The 19172-nt window shown below is 34.9% G+C and overlaps 3 protein-coding genes across 5 annotated transcripts; 1 reads left to right on the top strand and 2 right to left on the bottom strand.

Annotated features, from left to right (window-relative positions):
• The first annotated feature begins 532 nt into the window (after positions 1-532).
• Positions 533-8397, top strand: LOC126660492 (pumilio homolog 4). Of its 3 annotated transcripts, none has more exons than XM_050354037.2 (12): positions 533-717; positions 850-902; positions 1706-2394; positions 2774-3608; positions 3709-4267; positions 4346-4487; positions 4566-4673; positions 4835-5047; positions 5133-5243; positions 6937-7131; positions 7698-7872; positions 7959-8397. In XM_050354037.2, the coding sequence occupies exons 3-12, from the start codon at positions 1723-1725 to the stop codon at positions 7994-7996; spliced, it is 3048 nt and encodes a 1015-aa protein (XP_050209994.1). In that variant the 5' UTR covers positions 533-717; positions 850-902; positions 1706-1722; the 3' UTR covers positions 7997-8397. The 3 variants fall into 3 exon arrangements, with proteins under 3 accessions (XP_050209994.1, XP_050209992.1, XP_050209993.1); XM_050354035.2 differs by having other exon boundaries at positions 1710-2394; XM_050354036.2 differs by having other exon boundaries at positions 1716-2394.
• Positions 8398-9158: 761 nt separating this feature from the next.
• On the bottom strand, positions 9159-10935 carry LOC126660493 (protein WHAT'S THIS FACTOR 9, mitochondrial). The gene is made up of 2 exons (XM_050354038.2): positions 9393-10935; positions 9159-9276 (listed from the first exon to the last, which is right to left on the bottom strand). The coding sequence occupies exon 1, from the start codon at positions 10814-10816 to the stop codon at positions 9473-9475; it is 1344 nt and encodes a 447-aa protein (XP_050209995.1). The 5' UTR covers positions 10817-10935; the 3' UTR covers positions 9159-9276; positions 9393-9472.
• A 1536-nt stretch (positions 10936-12471) lies between these two features.
• Positions 12472-17998, bottom strand: LOC126660495 (OVARIAN TUMOR DOMAIN-containing deubiquitinating enzyme 9). The gene is made up of 11 exons (XM_050354042.2): positions 17864-17998; positions 16466-16906; positions 16130-16377; positions 15878-15951; positions 15495-15549; positions 15303-15377; positions 15115-15188; positions 14958-15006; positions 13506-13590; positions 12791-12847; positions 12472-12709 (listed from the first exon to the last, which is right to left on the bottom strand). The coding sequence occupies exons 2-11, from the start codon at positions 16785-16787 to the stop codon at positions 12654-12656; spliced, it is 1095 nt and encodes a 364-aa protein (XP_050209999.1). The 5' UTR covers positions 16788-16906; positions 17864-17998; the 3' UTR covers positions 12472-12653.
• Between the last annotated feature and the right edge of the window lie 1174 nt (positions 17999-19172).

Genomic DNA, 19172 nt, shown 5'->3' on the forward strand with positions numbered 1-19172 from the left:
TTTAAAATTAAAAGAGAAAAATTAAAATAAAATGGGATGTAATTATTTAAAAAAATGAATATCGCTTTAGTTATTTTTTAAAAGTATGGTATTTTATGAATTATTCCAAAAGATAAACTATAAATGCTTTTTTATTTCATGTACTACATTATATTAAATTATTATCAAATTAATTTAAAATAAAACAAATATTAATTTTTTTGAATTAAATGAACTGAATTACTCTTAAATAGTCATAAAATCTATATTGAAATGACAAATAGTTCCAATCCTTCCTAAAAAGAAAAAAATAACGAAAAGAAATTCCTAATTAGCGAAAATGCCATAATAACGTTCATGCATTGCACGTAACTCCCCTCCATCACCGTCAATATTCTCATCCAACGGTCTAAACATCATCTTTAAAAATATACAAAATAAAAAACCAAACAAAATTAACAATCATTTCTTCTAAAAATAAAATAGGAAAATAATTATTTTATTCTAATTTTTTTTTTAAAAAAACTAGTGGGCGTTTCAAAGATTTTGTTTCTGTATATTCTCTCTAAAAAATCTGTTTACAGATTCTTTTTATTTTTTGTATATATATATTATCTATAATATTATTTTTGATAATGTAAAATTTGATTTTCTGTTAATTATTTGAAGAATTGAAGCTGCCCCTCCTCCTTATTTTCTCCATATTATACGATTTGGGGCCGTTTTGATTAACAGTTTGTAAGTTTTGATTTATTTTCAAAGGATTTTGTTTAATTTTTTTTGAAAATTTTCTGAGATTGAATCTTTTTAGATTTATTATTTGTTTTTTTTATGTAAAGTCTAATTCTTTTTTTTCATTTTTTGATTTAGTTTTGGTAAAGATTGATTTTTGGGAGGTGTTGATGTGAAGATTGGTGTAAAAGGTATGTAATTTTTTGTTGTTGATGTTAATATTATTTCATATGATGTTAGTTTAAAATTTAAATTTGATTGATTTTGTAAGCTCTGTTTGGCTGCCGGGAAATATTGGAGTTCTATTTGTTGTTGATGGTGTTTTTGTTTTCTGGAATTTGGGAAAGTGATAAAAGTGTCAATGTCTAGTTTTGTACTGTTCATGTTTATTATAACTCAAAAATAACTTGATTTTACTTACCTTTGTTACAGTACGGAGACTTCATTCAATCAACGTGTCTGTTTCGGAAATATTTTGGATATTAAACCGCTTTTTTTACATAGAAAACCTTAAAATAGCAGCGTTTTGCCGTGTCCGTATCTGTCCCGTGTCCGTGTCTGTGTGTCATGTTTCCCTTTGTCTGTGTCCAAGTGCCCCGTTTTCCTGTGTCCGAGTTCGTGCTACCTAGTTTATATTTGGATTGGTATTATGAGGGGATACAGAAGAAAGGGTTTTGTTTTTTGTTTTTTAGTATATATATTGTGCTCATTCCGAATGTGGATATATATATAAGTTATGTCTTCATGTGGAACATATATTGATAAATTATTGCTTTCTTAGTAATCTGCAGTTCTGTGTAGTCTAAAATTTTATATATACACACTCAACAATGTTTAAATTTAGTATTTGTTCGATTTAGGTTTTTTACTTTGTGGTAACTAGTAATTTTTAAAAAGTGATTTTATAGAAGACAATCAAATTAGTTAAAGTTGTTGTCTATGATGTGGTGTTTATTGTAATTTGCTGATTTTACTTTTACTTTTTTTGTTCGAGTAAGTTGCAGTACAAAGATGGTCACCGCGAGCAATTTAGATATGCTTCTGAGCTTAGATGATCATTTACAAAGGCCCAATGGTAATTTAGAAGATAATTTCCAAAGTGAGCTAGATATGATCCTGCAAGCTCGGCGCAATCAGCATAATGTCGATCGTGAAAGGGATCTGAATATTTATAGGAGCGGCAGTGCTCCGCCAACTGTTGAGGGGTCATTAAGTGCTGTGGGCAGTCTTTTTAGGAATCCTGATTTTAGTGATGTTAGTAGCTATAGTAATAACAGTAGTAATGCAGTTTTGACTGATGATGAGATTCGCTCGCATCCGGCTTATCTTTCTTATTATTATTCTCATGATAACAATAACCCGAGACTACCTCCGCCGTTGCTGTCAAAAGAGGACTGGCGTGTGGCCCAAAGGTTTCAAGCTAATGGAAATTTGCTTGGTGGAATTGGGGACTTGAGGAAGAGAAGATTGGTTGATGAGGGCGACGGTACGTCACTATTTTCAATGCAGCCTGGTCTTTCTGCACAGAAGCTGGAGAATGATTTGATGGGAATGAAGAACGTCAACATAAATAATCTCTCTATGCAGAACTCAGCGGAGTGGCTTGATAGGGACTTGGGTGGTTCGACTGGATTGCGGAGTGGGCTTGGAGCAAGGAGGAAGAGTTTTGCGGACATTCTTCAGGTAATATATTTGCTGCACTTACTTATTTTTTTGAAATGCTTGAACAATCATTTCTTGGAAGAAAATGAATAGAATGGTATTTTTCTTCCTTGGTGAAAAGTGCTCGTCAATTAAGAACTCTGTTTATGAGGGATCTTTAGAGTTGATGATGACTGATACAATAGTTTATGGTCATAACTATTAACATGAAACTTGTGAATGGATGTCCCGAGGAACCTAATTTGTATCTATTTATGAAATCCTGACATAGCATCTGCAATGCTTATCTTTTAATTGGATTTAATTGAAACCTTTTCACTGTCCATTGTCTAAATGGTGCTGCTGCTGCAGTGTGTTTACTTCTTTCGTAAGTGACAACTAAAATTGGTGTTGTTTGCAGGAAGGACTTGATAGACCTGCTTCCTTATCGGCTCATCTATCACGCCCAGCTAGTCATAATGCTTTTGGTGATCTCTTGGGCTTATCTGGGGTTTCTGATTCTCATTCAGTTGGATTTGGTGGCGGATTAGAGCCCTTGGATGTTTTGCGTTCTGGATCAGCTTCCCCTTGCTTGGTAGGGGGTCAAAACCATGGCACATCTATTTCTCATTCTTTTGCTTCAGCAATTGGTTCATCACTTTCGAGGAGTACAACACCTGATGGGAGGTCTCATGGTTCAGGCCTTCCTCCTGTGGGAAGTAGAGTTTCCTCGCATGAAAAAAAGAATGCTAGTGCTGGGTCAACTGCTGAAAATGGTCATTCTCCTGGCATGACTGAGCTTGGTGAACTTGCAGCTTCATTATCCGGTTTAAGATTATCAAAACTTAGGCATGCAGAGGCAGATGGTCATGTTGATCTGGACAATCAGGCGGATTTTCTTTTTAACATGCCCAATGGTCAAAACTTTTTACAGCAACAATTCAGAGAGAAACCAAATGCAGAAAATCTCTCATTTTCAACTAACCGCATTGATGTAGGAAGGAAAAACGGTGTCATGCTAGGCCTCAATGCTTCCGAGTTTAATTCTAATGGAGAAGTTAGTATTCCCAAGAGAACAAGTTCTTTTACCAATCTTCACTCAAAACTAAACTCCTCAGGCCTTGGAGGTTTGGAAAGATCAAATGGTCATCTGCAAAATGCAAATATTCCAAATTTGGATTTTGTTACGCAGACACCTGGTGCCTACGCCAGCAATCAGAAGCTGGATTCCTTGCTGAAGAACCATCTTGATGCAGGTTTTGTTTCCTTGCAAAGATCTTTCGAAACTTACTTCCTTATGTGTTATATTTCATTGACCCATTATATTAACATTGAATATCTTTTCTTCGGGTTCAGCCTTAGGTAGCAATGGAATTGCGCATAGTTTAAATAGAGTGGAAAATCAAGCTATGCCTGATCTTCATTCTCAAGTTATGGACTCGCGTTATGCTCAGTACTTGCAAAGAACTTCTGATTATGCAACACAGGCAAATAATCAATTTAGAAACCTTTTTGGATCCTCACATGGAAATTTGAATGAATTTCAGAAAGCATACCTGGAAGAATTGCTTGCTCAACAAAATCATCAGTATGATCCTCTAATGGTTAAGCCTGGAGGTATGAATCAGGGGTACCTTAGGGATCCATCATATGGCCTTGGCATGCCATATATGGGCAATTCGATGGCCAACTCTGTTCTTCCTTCTGTTGGATCAGGAAGTTTTCGGAATGAACAAGTTGCACACCTTAATTCAATGATGCGAAATTCAATGGGCGGATCTATTGGGTCGTGGCACCCTGATGTTGGAAGCAATATAGAAAGAAGATTTGTTTCATCGTTGTTGGAGGAGTTTAAGAACAACAAAAGTAGATCTTTTGAACTTTCGGACATTACTGATCATGTTGTTGAATTCAGGTATCATCAAATACTTGCACTGGTATTTTGTCTCACTCATCCAGCAATTGACTTGAAATATTTATATGTACTTTGCAGTACGGATCAGTATGGAAGTCGCTTTATACAGCAGAAACTAGAAACTGCTACAGATGATGAAAAAAACAATATCTTTCCTGAAATTATTCCTCATGCTCGTACCTTGATGACTGATGTATTTGGAAATTATGTCATACAGAAAGTATGTTTTTCCTTATTTGGAAATACTTACCAACATTCCTTGTGCTTTAAAATTTTATTAACTAGTGCTTCAATGCAGTTTTTCGAGCATGGTACAGAAAGTCAAAGAGCAGAGTTAGCCAGTGAGCTAACAGGTCATGTTTTACCTCTCAGCCTTCAAATGTATGGATGCAGAGTAATTCAGAAGGTGCTTTTCTAAGGTCTTTGCATCACGATTGAGTCTGAGCTCTTGTTCATGCCGGAACATATACTCATTTTCTTTTTGGCATATACTCATTCTAGACGATCATCGTTACTCTTATTGATTTTGGCTGTGGAAAACTCTTAATGTTATATAATTGACCACAGGCTTTGGAGGTGGTAAGGGTGGATCAGCAAACTCAAATGGTAGCTGAGCTTGATGGTTCAATAATGAAATGTGTTCGTGATCAGAATGGTAATCATGTTATTCAAAAGTGTATTGAATGTGTGCCTGAAGACCAGATTCAGTTTATTGTTTCTTCTTTCTACGGGCAAGTAGTGGCACTTTCTACTCATCCTTACGGTTGCCGCGTTATTCAGGTAAGTAATTTGCTGTCTTCATGCTTCTTTTGGTGGAACTGTATGATATTCTCAATTTGCTGACTATATCTTTTGATGGGAGCAGAGGGTCCTTGAACACTGTGAGAGCATGAAGACACAAAAAATTATTATGGATGAAATTATGCAATCTGTCTGCATTCTTGCACAGGATCAATATGGGAACTATGTTATTCAGGTTTGGGAATTCTTTTTTATTTCTCTTGTCCATCAAATTTTTTCAACAGCAGAATGAACTCTTTTTACCTTTGACTGGCTGATGTAGTCCTAGTCTCCTAGATACTATTAATTATAAATAACTACTGTACCTGAAAGAAAAGTATCATTTTACTTGTACCTAAAATGTAAAATTCATGCGGAAATGTCTATTCAATTATATTTATATATTCAAGCTATTAGTCCTCGTCTCCTAGATACTATTGATTTTTTTACCTTTTGTATAATACATACTTTAACTTTATATGTAATTGTTGTTATGAGGTCTTAACTTGGTAATATTGCTTGTTAGTTACATATATTTTCTCTTGGTGTACAAAAGCCCCTAAAAGTTTATCTGGAAAATGATTTCATTGGGCTGATAAGGTTAAGGTTTTTTTAAGGATAATGCAAGAACGTTGAATAATAAGGAGAATGAAAATATGCAGTTGCTTGCTCAAAAGTATGTCTTAGTATGTTTTAGGACCATGTCTATTTACAGTAGCATGTTTATTCCAAGTCAGTTTCAAAACTTGACAATTTGGAACTTTTGTATCTGTGGATTTCTTTGGTTACCCTTCTGTACAATAGGTTGGTTCTCATGTGTATGCTCATAAAAAATCCCAGATCATACTTTTTTGGCCTAATGTCTTAAAAAACCCCGACCTTTTAACCCCTTTTCAATCATACCCTGACGTTGAAAATTTGTCAATTTTACCCTGAAAAATTAAATTAACGTCTTTTGCGTTTGGAAATTTGTTTAAAACATTCTCCATGTCTCGCATATATTAATTGTATATTTTTAAAATTTATTTAAATTTAGTTAAATTAATTAAGAATTTAAATTAGTGTTAATTTGATTATGGTTTTTAGTTAGTTTTTAAAAATAAAGGACTTATTTGTACTTTTTTGAATAAGAAAGAATTTAATTTCATGTTTAGACTTAATTAATTGAATGATTTCATCATTTAAGTAAAAAAATTAACAAAAATTAAAATATTGGGGTACAATTGAAAACGGAAAATTCAAAAGTGGGTAAAATTGACAAATTTTCAACGTCGGGGTGGAATTGAAAAAAAGTTTAAAGGTGAGGGGTTTTTGAGTGATTAGGCCTACTTTTTTTCCCTACATTTTATTTCTCTCTGATGCATGCTAATGTGATGTATAGTGTTTTGTACGATTGAGTCCCAGTTTTACATGGTGATACCAGTGCCCCCCATTCTGTTTTCGGGATGACGATTAATTCGATTTGTTTTTGCAATGTAATGTACAAATTTAATGCTTTAGAAAAATGGAAGTACAGATGGAATCATATACCTGGATTTTTGAAATAAACATCGTCGTGGCGTACATTTCCTGTCAGTTTGAGTAAGGTGCTCTGTGTTTTATGTTTGAATTTATCAATTTTTTCTATTACTATAGACCCAATTTTTTGTCCTGACCAAATTTTGTGTTATTGTTCCTTGTTGATTGTTGAAACATCGACATGTTTTATGTGTTTGTGGCACTTCATATGTTCTTTCAATCTATTTGCTTGCTAAGATTTGTCCAAATTTGCATTTTTTTGCATCTTGTTGGAATATGATATCATGTTGAGTTATTGCTCTTGTTCTTTTGCTCATGCATTGTGACTTATTTATTCGCACTGTCCTGATTTTTGTGCTTCTGCATTATAGCATGTCCTTGAACACGGAAAACCACATGAACGTTCTGCTATCATTGGGAAGCTTGCTGGGCAAATTATAAAGATGAGTCAGCAGAAATTTGCTTCGAATGTGGTGGAGAAGTGCCTAACCTTTGGTGGTCCTGCAGAGCGTCAACTTTTGGTGACTGAGATGCTGGGTACTACTGACGAAAATGAACCTCTGCAGGTGATCCCATCCTTGCCTTGATTAAAATAATTTGTTAATTGAGACTTTCTTGCAAAATGAGAGAAATGGTTTCATATTCTGCGTAAATCTGACACTTGCGAAATGAGAGAAATTGACACTTTCTTGCAAAATGATAGTCAAGTTTTGATAAGTTCGCATTGCGTTTTATTGTATTGGTCCCGCTGGTTCACTTTTATTATGTATCTAATTCTTTTGTCTTGTCTAAATAATGTCTATAGTGTTCTTTTTTTGGTCTAGTCATGCTTAGTTAGTATTTTACTTCATTTTTGAATTTATCAGAACTATATACAGTCGTATGGCAGTCGTATTGTTACTTTATTATGCATGCATGAACAGTATTGATAGAATATGGAGGTAACTTTATAATATAACGGAACATTTAGTTTTTAGAGTTAAAAAGTTAGTCCATCAACTTTTGTATTACAATGTGGTGATATTTATCATTCAAATTAGTATAAATCCTGTTGGTTAGAAAGGTTACCACGATCTGTTATGATCAGTGCTTTGTAGAATTCCGCTGAAATCTAATGAATGCTGATTTACAGGTCATGATGAAAGATCCCTTCGGAAATTATGTTGTGCAAAAGGTGCTTGAAACCTGTGATGATCGGAGTCTTGAGCTAATTCTTTCTCGTATCAAGGTTCATTTAAACGCCCTGAAGAGGTATACTTATGGAAAACATATAGTCTCCCGTGTCGAGAAGCTCATTACTACCGGAGGTGAGAAATTCTTCTATCTTCCTTAAAGTTTATCAGAGTTTATCTGTTACAGGCTTGCATATGAATATCTCCGGTATATTTTGCAGAAAGACGCATAGGAATGTCAGCCTCATTCTCGACTTAAAGGCACTTTTAACCAGAAACATGGAAGGCAGTTTTTCTTTGCTGCAGCTGAAAGTAAAAACGAGGTTGATATTTTTCTGTACAGCTAACATGGAAGGCAATTTTCCGGATTTCTCATCTTTATTTTCTGCAAAGATTATAACTGTAAATAAATATAAAGCTACGAGGCCTATGGAATAAGATCTTTTTTGTTAGTATCATTATTGTAAAGTCAACTAGCTATGTAATTAGTAGCGTTCTTTCACAAGAAATCAGGTCGAGAAGTTTCGCGGCTTTTTCGAGAACGTGGTGCCTTTCCGAGAGTGCAGAGTATTTATTAGTCTGTAAAGAGATTAAATGTAAATGTTTAACTTGGATGGTAAACGCAATAAAGGAGTTTAGATCATTGATCTAACCTGCATATATGCTCATTCTACATACAGTTATGAAAAAATATAAAAACAAAATAAACTGAATCGAACTAAATTTATGAACATATAAAATATTTCAAATCATATTGAATTTACTGAGTTATTTTTTCATTAATTCTATTTAATTCACTTTCTATCAAAACTGCACTGAAATGTTTTATATTCAGTTCAAACCGAATTAACTTTTTTTAATAATATCAAATTAAAACTAACTGAATTTATTTATCTAATTCAATTATTCAGTTTAATCTGACTTTTACAAACACAATATTAGCAGTCTACACGGTGTAAATTATCATTTTTTTCAAACCGTTCCTAAATTGTAATTCGTATCTCAATCGCCCCTTTAGTTTATATTTAATAATTTAGTTGTCCCTGCCATTATTCATACATCAATTTTGTCATTTTAATGACATAGTGTCCCAACTTACTTGAATTCTAGGTGTTCATAACAAATTAAATAAAAAAATTTAGGTGTTCATATCTATTAAATTTGACAGAAACAACGCATGAATAACGGCTGCAACAGCCAGTTAACTAAATATAAGTTTAGCGACGATTGAGGTATAAATTAAAATTTCCGCATATCGTGCTCATCCGACATGGCATAGATCACCGAACCTGCACTTTTCAGAATACGGTTAACCAACATGTTAACTAATCGATTACGATAAATTGGATCGGATTTTGCAGTTTTTTCTTCTGCAGTACCTCGACGTGACATGAGTGATGACAACTAGGGGAGATAGACGATTGACCATGAACAAGTTAGCATAAATTGCCACTAGTTTTGGCAGAACAAACCCGAAACTAAACAGATGGTAAGTAAAGATTTTGCTGCACATTTCTCTTCAGCAGTCTCTGGTTATTCCTATATACAAAACACTAACCTATTACGTTGTGCGGAAATATAGAATTGCTAAAACATTTTAAGGAAAAACCAAACTATTACAAAAACAAGTTATAAATAGAGTTTTGAAGTCTCACACGTCTTTTTGACAATTGAAAAGGCCGAAAAATGTAGCAGTCGGGAATTTTCCGTACATCTGCTCCAACTTCTTCAAAGTCTACAAACACTGTCCCTGTTCACCATCATCTATACAATCCAAATCCAAATCCAAATCCAATTTCGGGGACTTCAGACATTCAAAATTTGTCGTATGTCCCCACCTCCTTCTCTTCAAAATCACTTCGGATTCCTTAATCAACTCAACATACTTTTGCCTAACACTCAAAATCGGATGCCTCTCTATAGCCAATTCATCCTTATAAGCCTCTTTAAGAATCACGGTACAAGTTTTATTCCTAAACGACAAGTAAAACATATACGGATGTCTCTCAAACGCCTTATGAACTTTTTGCGGCAATCCAAAATACTTTTTCAAGCACAAAATCTTCTTCCTTTCAGCTGAATGCTCTACAAACAAACACAACATTTCATGCAGAAAAGCGACAACTCTCTTCTCTGCTAAATCACTATCGCAATCCAAATTCGAATAATCATCATAAGGCGATATATAAGGAATCTTTTGAAACTCCTTTAACCAATCTTGAATTTTTCTTTTCAATCTCACACCCTTTGACGGAAAAAGCGGAAATTCACATAAACCTTCACTCAGTGCATCCCTTGTGTGAGACATTGAACTCACGACCTGGTCAGAATGCTGACCAGCGCTTATACCATTTGAGCTATAACTCGTTGATTTACTCATCGCATTTCTTTCTAAAACCGATAAAAACGACATTTTTTCACTATTAACTACAGTTAATCCTTCCAACCCATCTTCCAACCCATCTTCTAAATCAACAATCTTAAAACATTCATCATCTATGGTTTCTAAAAAATCATCATTCAAACCCAAATACCACAACATACCTTTCAAAATCTTCAAAGGCACCACCTTTTCTCTACTCATCATTATAAACCTCATCAACCTCTCATTCAATTCATCTCTGAATTCCACAAATACCCTTTTCTCCTCCTCATCAATCTCAACAGCTTCTCGGGTCAATCTAAACCAAGGCAAATTATACTCCGGGCCGGTAAATTCGTCAAAAATTGAAGGGTATTTTCGTAAAAAGTTGGCGACTTTGATTTTTTTGAGATCAAACTGTAAGCCTTTTTTGGAGATATCTGAGATTGGGATGGAGGAATTAGGGTTTTGGGTGATGAGATTTTTTATGGAAATGATTGATTTGAGGAGTGAAGATTTGTGAATGTGATCAATTGAACCGTAAAATGGGTCTTTTTTCCATTTCATGTAAGTGTTTACGTAATTGTGGAATTGGGTGTGATTGTGTAATGGGTATTTGTTGGGTTTATGAATTGTAATGGAAAAGATTGGGATTTGAGAATTTGAGAGTAGGGTATTTAGGGTTTTAGAGGTGGGTTTTAGTAAGATCATGAGCATTTTGGAATTAATGTTTTTTTTTTTATGTACAAATCAGTGTTTTAAAAACCGAACCGGAAAAGTTTTGCGCACATTTTTATCAAGGAGTGGCTTGATAGGGATTTGGGTGGTTCGACTGGATTGCAGAGTGGGCTTGGAGCAAGGAGGAAGAGTTTTGCGGACATTCTTCAGGTAACATATTTGCTACGCTTACTTCTTTTTGTGAACTGTTTCTTTAGGACAGCATGTTTTTTTATTACTTGTGTCACCAACTCAATCTTTTTATTTTTAAATGATCTTTGTAAATGTTTTTTTTCTTCTTTTTTTTTTGAACAGTAGTCTTAATACATGTTTGAAACTAAGATATTTTTGTTGCAGTTTTCAGGCCGTGATAATTTGTATCACATTCACAGGCCAGCCAGTGTTGTTTGCTATTATAGTATTTCCTTGAATAGTAAAATCTTTTCTTTTATAGTCTTATGATAGAATTTGCGGACGGTACTTTGACACCCTAAGACAAATTCCGGCTGATCAGTTTCCTCTTTATGGTTTGTAGTTTGGCTGATGCATGTAATGTGGTTGTAGTGGTCTAGTTTAGCTGCTCGGAAATGAAACCCTCTCCGGGTAATAGATGTGTAATAGAGCATCTTCTATCTTTCAAATAGTATTACTATAATTCACATGTGCAACCCTTCTATGCCAACTGAAGTATTAAGATATCTTTCGAGACACGAGATTGTGGTAATGAGATTCTCAACACCAATCATTTCTTGGAAGAAATGGATAGAATCGTATTTTTTCTTCCTTGGTGAAAAGAACGTGAAACTTGTGACTATGAAATCCTGGCTTAGCATCTGTAATGCTCATCTTTTAATTGGATTTAACTGAAACCTTTTTCACTGTCCATTGTCCAAACGGTACTGCTACGGTGAGTTTGTTTCTTTGGTAAATGACAACTTAAAATTTGTGTTGTTTGCAGGAAGGACTCGATAGACCTGCTTCCTTGTCGGCCCATCTATCACGCCCAGTTAGTCATAATGCTTTTGGTGATCTCTTGGGCAGAACTGGGGGTTCTGATTCCCATTCAGTTGGATTTGATGGCGGATTAGAGCCCTTAGACGTTTTGCGTTCTGGATCAGCTTCCCCTTACTTGGTAGGAGGTCAAAACCATGGCACAGCTATTTCTCATTCTTTTGCTTCAGCAATTGGTTCATCACTTTCTAGGACTACAACACCTGATGGGAGGTCTCATGGTTCAGGCCTTCCTCCTGTGGGAAGCAGAGTTTCCTCCCATGAAAAAAAGAACGCTATTGCTGGGTCTACTGGTGAAAATGGTCATTCTCCTGGCATGACTGAGCTTGGTGAGATTGCAGCTTCATTATCCGGTTTAAGATTATCAAAACTTAGGCATGCAGAGGCAGATGGTCATGTTGATCTGGACAACCCAATGGTCAAAATTATTTGCAGCAACAATTCAGAGACAATCCAAATGCAGAAAATCTCTCATTTTCAACCCACCACATTGATGTAAGAAGGAAAAACGGTGTCATGCTAGGCCTCAATGCTTCTGAGTTTAATTCTAATGGAGAAGTTAATATTCCCAAGAGAACAAGTTCAATTACCAATCTTCACTCAGAACTAAATTCCTCAGGCCTTGGAGGTTTGGAAAGAAGATATAAAAGGCAGAAAAGAATGAATAAAATAATTAGAGAATAAAAGAAACTTGGTATATACAACAGATCTAATATCCTATACTCTCCTCATTCAGTAAGCAAATCTACAGTCTTATAAGGTATAATTACATCTGGGGAATACATGAAGCAGAAGCATCAGATAACCCGTTCACCATTCGTATTTCTTAGCTTCCAAGCATCCACCATTTCTTCTTTTTTCTAGTATCCGGAAGGGGTAGCTCTGCATATCAGCAACACCATTTAAATAAACTCGAAACAATAAAAAAGAAAAACATTATTCGACTCGTATTAACATACTTACCTCCTTCTGGATAAATTGAGTTGTAGTGTACCTCGGCCCAAAAGCTCAAGCAGATAACTAGCCAAAACAAAATTATAACTATCACGCTAAGCACCTCGAGTAGTAAGGCATGACATGAAAAAACTTAAATCTCACAAACAACAGTAATCACTATTCGCAATTATATAAAAATAACATTTAATGATTCATGCATTCCACTGGATAAATGCTTGACGAAATTGATTCACTGAAGCAGCAGGGATAACACTTTGAAAATCTTATGTTGCTACTTGTAACTCAAACTCTTAATATATCTATCTATGATACAACATTGGTACATGAGAAGAGAGGTATGTTAAGAAAATTTATTTGACGGAAATAATGGTCTTCATTAACAAATTTCTGGTAAAACTGTCCAAGATGTGACATATCTCTTTCATAACTGGAGTAGAACTTCTGTTTATGTTAGCGAGAACCGAGGGTAATAATAACACCAAAAAATGCTTTAGGCATCTTGTGAGCATGTTCAGCTTCAAATTTCATGGAGTCCTAAGGATGATTTTGTTACTTACTGTAGTATGCAACTTGTTTCTCCCTTGCTTGTTTGGTGTTGTAAAAATTTCCTAAGCGTTCTAAATCTAATTGATTAACCAGTGAACTGGTCTCTTAATTATATGTTTCACCATTCAGCACACCAATGCAAAACTGAAAACAGAAAGCTTCTCATGAATCTTACCTCGCTCGGACTTCAAAATTTCCGGAAGGATCTCAACGTAACACGTGTCCCGAAATGAAGTTAGCACAAATATCTTCACACCATACTGCAATTACATAAAAATTATACATTAATTAAGCATTCAGGGTTATTAAAATTAAAAAGTTGCAGCCCCACTTAAATGATTTTAGACTTAATAAAATTTTATAACTATAAATAAGAGAAAACAAATATAGTTTTTTGATTGTAAGCAATATGTGAATAAAAGCTCTTCAGTTCACCTAAATGTTACATACCAATTAATATTCCAGATTTCAGCTTTCCACCGATAATTTAAGTTATTTAACCCTAATATGCGTCCCCATTCCAAACATTTTTAAACAACCAAAGCAATGAAGCATTAGATATTCGTACTCAACAGCATACATACACCTAATTTAACTTGCAAGATCTTCTGATCAAAAGCAACAGAAAAAAAATTCATAATATTATTAAAATGACTACTGCAAGTCATTATTACAGAAAAAAAATGATAAGCAAAGATAGTTAGAGATACTTTGAAAATGCATAATGGACCCTTGAAAACATAAACAAAGAGAAGTAATAGCCATCAGGGCAATAGAGACACGAGAACAAGACAGATAAACCTATCATGGAAAAATGGATGTAGACACGTAAGGTGCACTTAAATTCATCTATTTTTAATTTGGAGTGAAGGTGTTATGACCCCAAACAATTAATTCTAGTTCTGCTTACGCATACTGTCCTGTAGTGAAAGAACAATTTACTATAACACAAAAGTATTAGTTCCTTTTCTTTTAAACCATATCGCTAGTTTTGAAGAACTGAATAATTTCTGTCTTAAGATTTGGCGGAAAAAAAACTCTTGCTTAGGGGAGACCTGAGGTTCATCCCCATTGCTATGAGTCCCTAAAAAATACAAACAGACAGGGTCTAAACTCGTGGTTGCCATGCTAGAAATTTGGGTCTATATGGCAATGGCATTTGAAACTCCCTTCGCTTTTCTACATTGCAGTCTCCCTTATTGTTACTTACTATCACGCCGGGGCTCTAGCTCACACACAGGAGACAAAATATTCCAACTGACAGCTTATAAAACTATAGCAGTTCCAATGACTTAGTGTGACAGCTGCTTCACATATGGTTGGAAATTCAGTAAAAGTGAAACTGCCATTATTTAAACCAGCAAGACTTTTACATAAACTGTAGTGATTTAAAAATACTCCATAGCATACAATTTTAGGTAGTAACACATAGAGACAAAATTACATATTCTTATAAGATATTGAAATCAAATATGATAGAGCATTTATTCATTTATTGCGATCAGATCATATAAAAATTCCTTAAAGCTTACGCTAATGAATAGTAGAACGGCAAATTAACAACAGAGGAACCAGAAAATAAAACCAAGTACAAGAGAATTCAAAAGTGTTGAGTTAATTCTCATACCGAATCTGCAGCAGCTTGCAATGTGACATGATCACCCCATTCCCCCGTCCTTAATAAATCACACAAAAGCGAGGTGGAAAAAATACAAATATGTAAGTATGAATCAACTCTAATAAATCTTTTAGCAAAGAAAGGAAAATGGAGGACAGCTACAAACTTGCTCATTTTCTTCATGTAATCACCATAAGCCATAGGAACGTATCCCTCATACTTCCGTGGGTGTGTTTTTAGCTGATGATAACATGACGTAAAAAGTAAGCAAAATTCAAAGTTTTATTTCATCATGGAATTAACTGAGAAAAGAACAAATAAAATCAAACAGCACAATTGTTTAAACCAACAAACCTCGAAAGCAACTCGTTCTCTCACAGCTTTATGATGCTCAGCAGAACGATAAAGTTGGTCTGATAAGGCACGAAACTGGAGAAATACGAAACTAAATAAGGCACCATTTCAGTTGATAGCAAGTAGGACTATTATTTGGGAGAAAAAACAACTTCTCGTGAAAAAATTATCTTCATAGTTTAGAAGACCAACCTGACAGTTGCCATCCCCTTGAACTGTATTCTCAATTAAATCATACAGCTTCAACCTAAGACCAACATAGGGAAATTAAAGTCAAAATTCAAACAACAAGAAAATATAGTGTTCCAACTGAAAGGCCAGAAGGAACTGAAAGTTCAAGACTACACTCATCAAAAACAAGTAAAATTCCATGGAGTAATGAAGTAGTAGATACAAACAATGTTGACATTCAACACATGACTGGATGTCTATACACATTGCAGTACACCGAATTCAAAGGTAAACATGAAAGAAATTACTTGCCCCTATCCTTACAACAGCCCATTTGACCACCAAAAGATTGCACAGAGATTAAGCATAATAAGCATTAGAAAAAGAAAGACCGGATGTAAGACCTGTCTAGCAGCCTTTGATGATCTGATACCTCTTCATCTTCGGATGGTAATTCTCCATTAATTTTTGGGACATGCTGCAAAAACAAAATATGAAAATTCAGGGAAGTTAATTACTAACCATCTAGTAATTTCGTAATCGTGACAGATTACCATGTTATTTGTACACTCCCATGCATAGGCTCTCACAACTTTGTTGAAATGATTTTATCTTAAGCTTCAGATGAATCTCATGAAAATTTCTGTTACACTTACAGGAATAGAAGCCATATGATTGAGCCTTTTGCCCACTTCACCATCAAGAGTTGACTCGTCTTCTATTTCCAAAAGATGCGACAGGTCTTGCATTCTAAATGATTCTTCTCCGTTGCTATGAAAATGTTCTTCTTCTCCTACATTAGGGGATGAAGAAGAAACTGGCACTTCATCATTCTCTTCACTTCCACACTTGCTAGAAGAATCCGACTCGTTTTTGTTTTTGTTGAGATCATCACCCATGTGCTCTACAAGTGGTGCATACAAATTAAGAAATGAAATCGATAAAGCAGCCAAAAAAATAAGTAATAAATTAGACAGGAACTGAAGAACTACCTGAACTATCACATCTTCCAGAAGTACTACCCCAGTTCTGTGCAATAATTAATTCTTGTCCAGGATTCTGAAAACCCGATGCTTCTGCAGCATCAATACGTGAAAGTTCATCCTGAAGAGCTCGTGCAATAACCGCATCATTCTCAACATAATTCATATATACTACTTCGTTATAACCTTCTACAACATATCCAACTTGACTTTCAGGAGTACCATAATAAGTGACACTGTTACATGAACCAGAACGTGGAGGTGCACAAACGTCTATTAGGGTATGGAGACCCCACCGAACAACATCAGGATCTTGATCGTGAACCATCATCTTTATTTCATTACTCTCTAGAATCTCTGACTGCTAAAAGAAATACTTTTTTCTTTTGAAAAGAGCTTTCCTACACAAATATATGTTCTTACTCAAATTCTTCAGTAGCTATAAGAACCCTGTAAAACAGCCAAAATCAGTTTTATATGAAACTTCACACATGACACAAATCCTCATAAATATAAATAGAATTATTCAAAGACGAATCCTCATATAAAAAAAATCACAGATATGATTTCAACTAGCACGGACACTTCATTCAATCAACGTGTCCCGTTTCGGAAATATTTTGGACGCAAAGCTTCGTTTTTACATAGAAAAGCTTAAAATAACTGTTTCTCTGAGTCCGTGTTCAAGTGTCCTGTTTCCTAGTGTCCTATCTGTGCTACCTAGAACAGAAGCTTCAAAAAGGGTTTGTGGGTTGCCCAAGAATCATAATCTAGAATGAAAACAACAGAAGAGCAAAACCTAGGTAGCAGACGGGGACACTTGGACACGGGCACGGGGACACTTGGATACGGGCACGGGGACACTTGGACACGGGCACGGGGACAATTGGACAGGGACACGGGGGCAATTAGACAGGGACACGGGGGCACTTGGACACAGCGACACTTGGACACGAGAAGACTTGGACACAGGGACATGGCGAAACGAAACGGTGTTATTTTAAAAATTCCTATCATCCTATGTAAAAGGTGAAATTTCGTGTCTGAAATGTCAAGTTTCCAAAATGTTTCTGAAACGAACACGTTAATCGAATGAATAAAGTGTCCGTTCTACCTAATATCATATCAACAGGACTCTTCTTATCTCCAAAAAATTAATTCATCAATTACCATTTAAACAGATAAATATTAATTACATACCAGAAAAACGGCAATCTAAAATTAGAAAACAAACAAGAACAGTACCCAAATCAAAATCAAACCCTAATGCTAATCATAAACATAAATCATTAAAATTCCTTCCAAAGCTTTAACTTTGAGCACAACTAAACAAAACCCAGGAACAAGTAAACAAAACCCATTAAAATAAATCAAATTAATTGAATTAGAAAGATAAAAAAAATTGACCTGAAAATAATATCCAAGTGAGAAAAGAATCCTTCTTGTTGAAGAAAATGGCGATTAAAATGGAGTTTTTATGGGTGAAAATTGGCCACTCTTTAGGCGTCTTTTTTGAAAATCGTTCAGGCGTCGTTTCGTGAAGATTGTTTATATAGTTATTCGCATTGGTTAAATTACTAAAACATTCCTTATGTTTCTCCTGGTAGCACTTTTCATTCCTATATATCTAAAGTCAAACTAATTAACCCGTGATTTTTTTTTTTCTTTTCAAACAAGTTAATCATTTCTGACTCTTTTAAAACTTTTGGTTGGCATGGCTAAATATCAAATTATCTACATATATAGATTAATTTAACTTTTATGTATAATTAAAGTCTATAAACAATTTTAATAATACTATAAAATGTGAAATAAATATAGAATTAGTTGCTAGTGCGGGTTTAGTCTAGAGGTCTAAGTTTTAGCCATCTAGGTGAGATGGTCGTGGGTACAAACCCCGACTACACCCTTTCTAAAAATGGAGTAAATTAGGCTAGACTGCTGGCCATTATAGCCAGGATTTGACAGATATATGGGCTTGCGGGCGGTTCACATTCCACGGTTTGATGGAGAGCGAGTCCTCGTTACAAAAAATAAAAGAAAAGTAGAACTAATTAAAATATTTATAGAACTCAAAAGACAACATTAAAAGTAACTCATTATAAGTATTACTTTGCTTTGATCCATTCTCTTGTTTTTTTGTAGGATATCAGGATACGATGACCAAAGGCAAGAACTTATCGAAGTTGTTGAACTTTCTATGATCAATCATGAACTCTGCAAGTTAATGTGTATTGGTGTATTGCTCTACGGTCCACCAAGAAATCGTAAAACCACGTTTTTCGAAGGCGGTTGGTAATCATTCAAATGCACCAATACACGTTAATAAAACGCGACACGTGAGTGGTTTTGATGTTATTGTCAATTCTGAAGCTATTAAATTACAGGGTCCTCAAATGGTTCGTGACATATTTGTTCTGACCAAATGAAATGCCCCTGCAATTATCTTTATAAATGAGGTAGATAATATTGCTACTGCTAGACATGACACCCTACATGTAGCTGACACAGAAGTTCAACGAATTTCTGAATCAGGTACGCTATGAATAATGGCGAGAATAGCACGATGGAAACAAATTATCGATACTGCACGAAAAGTTGTCAACTCTTATGTTTCGCATTTTGTTTCCTTTTTCAAAATCTAGAATTTGAGTCCCTTTTACTCTCCAGTATTTTCAGATGGATGGATTTGATAAGATAGATAATGTAATAGCCA

This window comes from Mercurialis annua, linkage group LG8, assembly GCF_937616625.2.
Source record: "Mercurialis annua linkage group LG8, ddMerAnnu1.2, whole genome shotgun sequence".
NCBI lineage: Eukaryota > Viridiplantae > Streptophyta > Magnoliopsida > Malpighiales > Euphorbiaceae > Mercurialis > Mercurialis annua.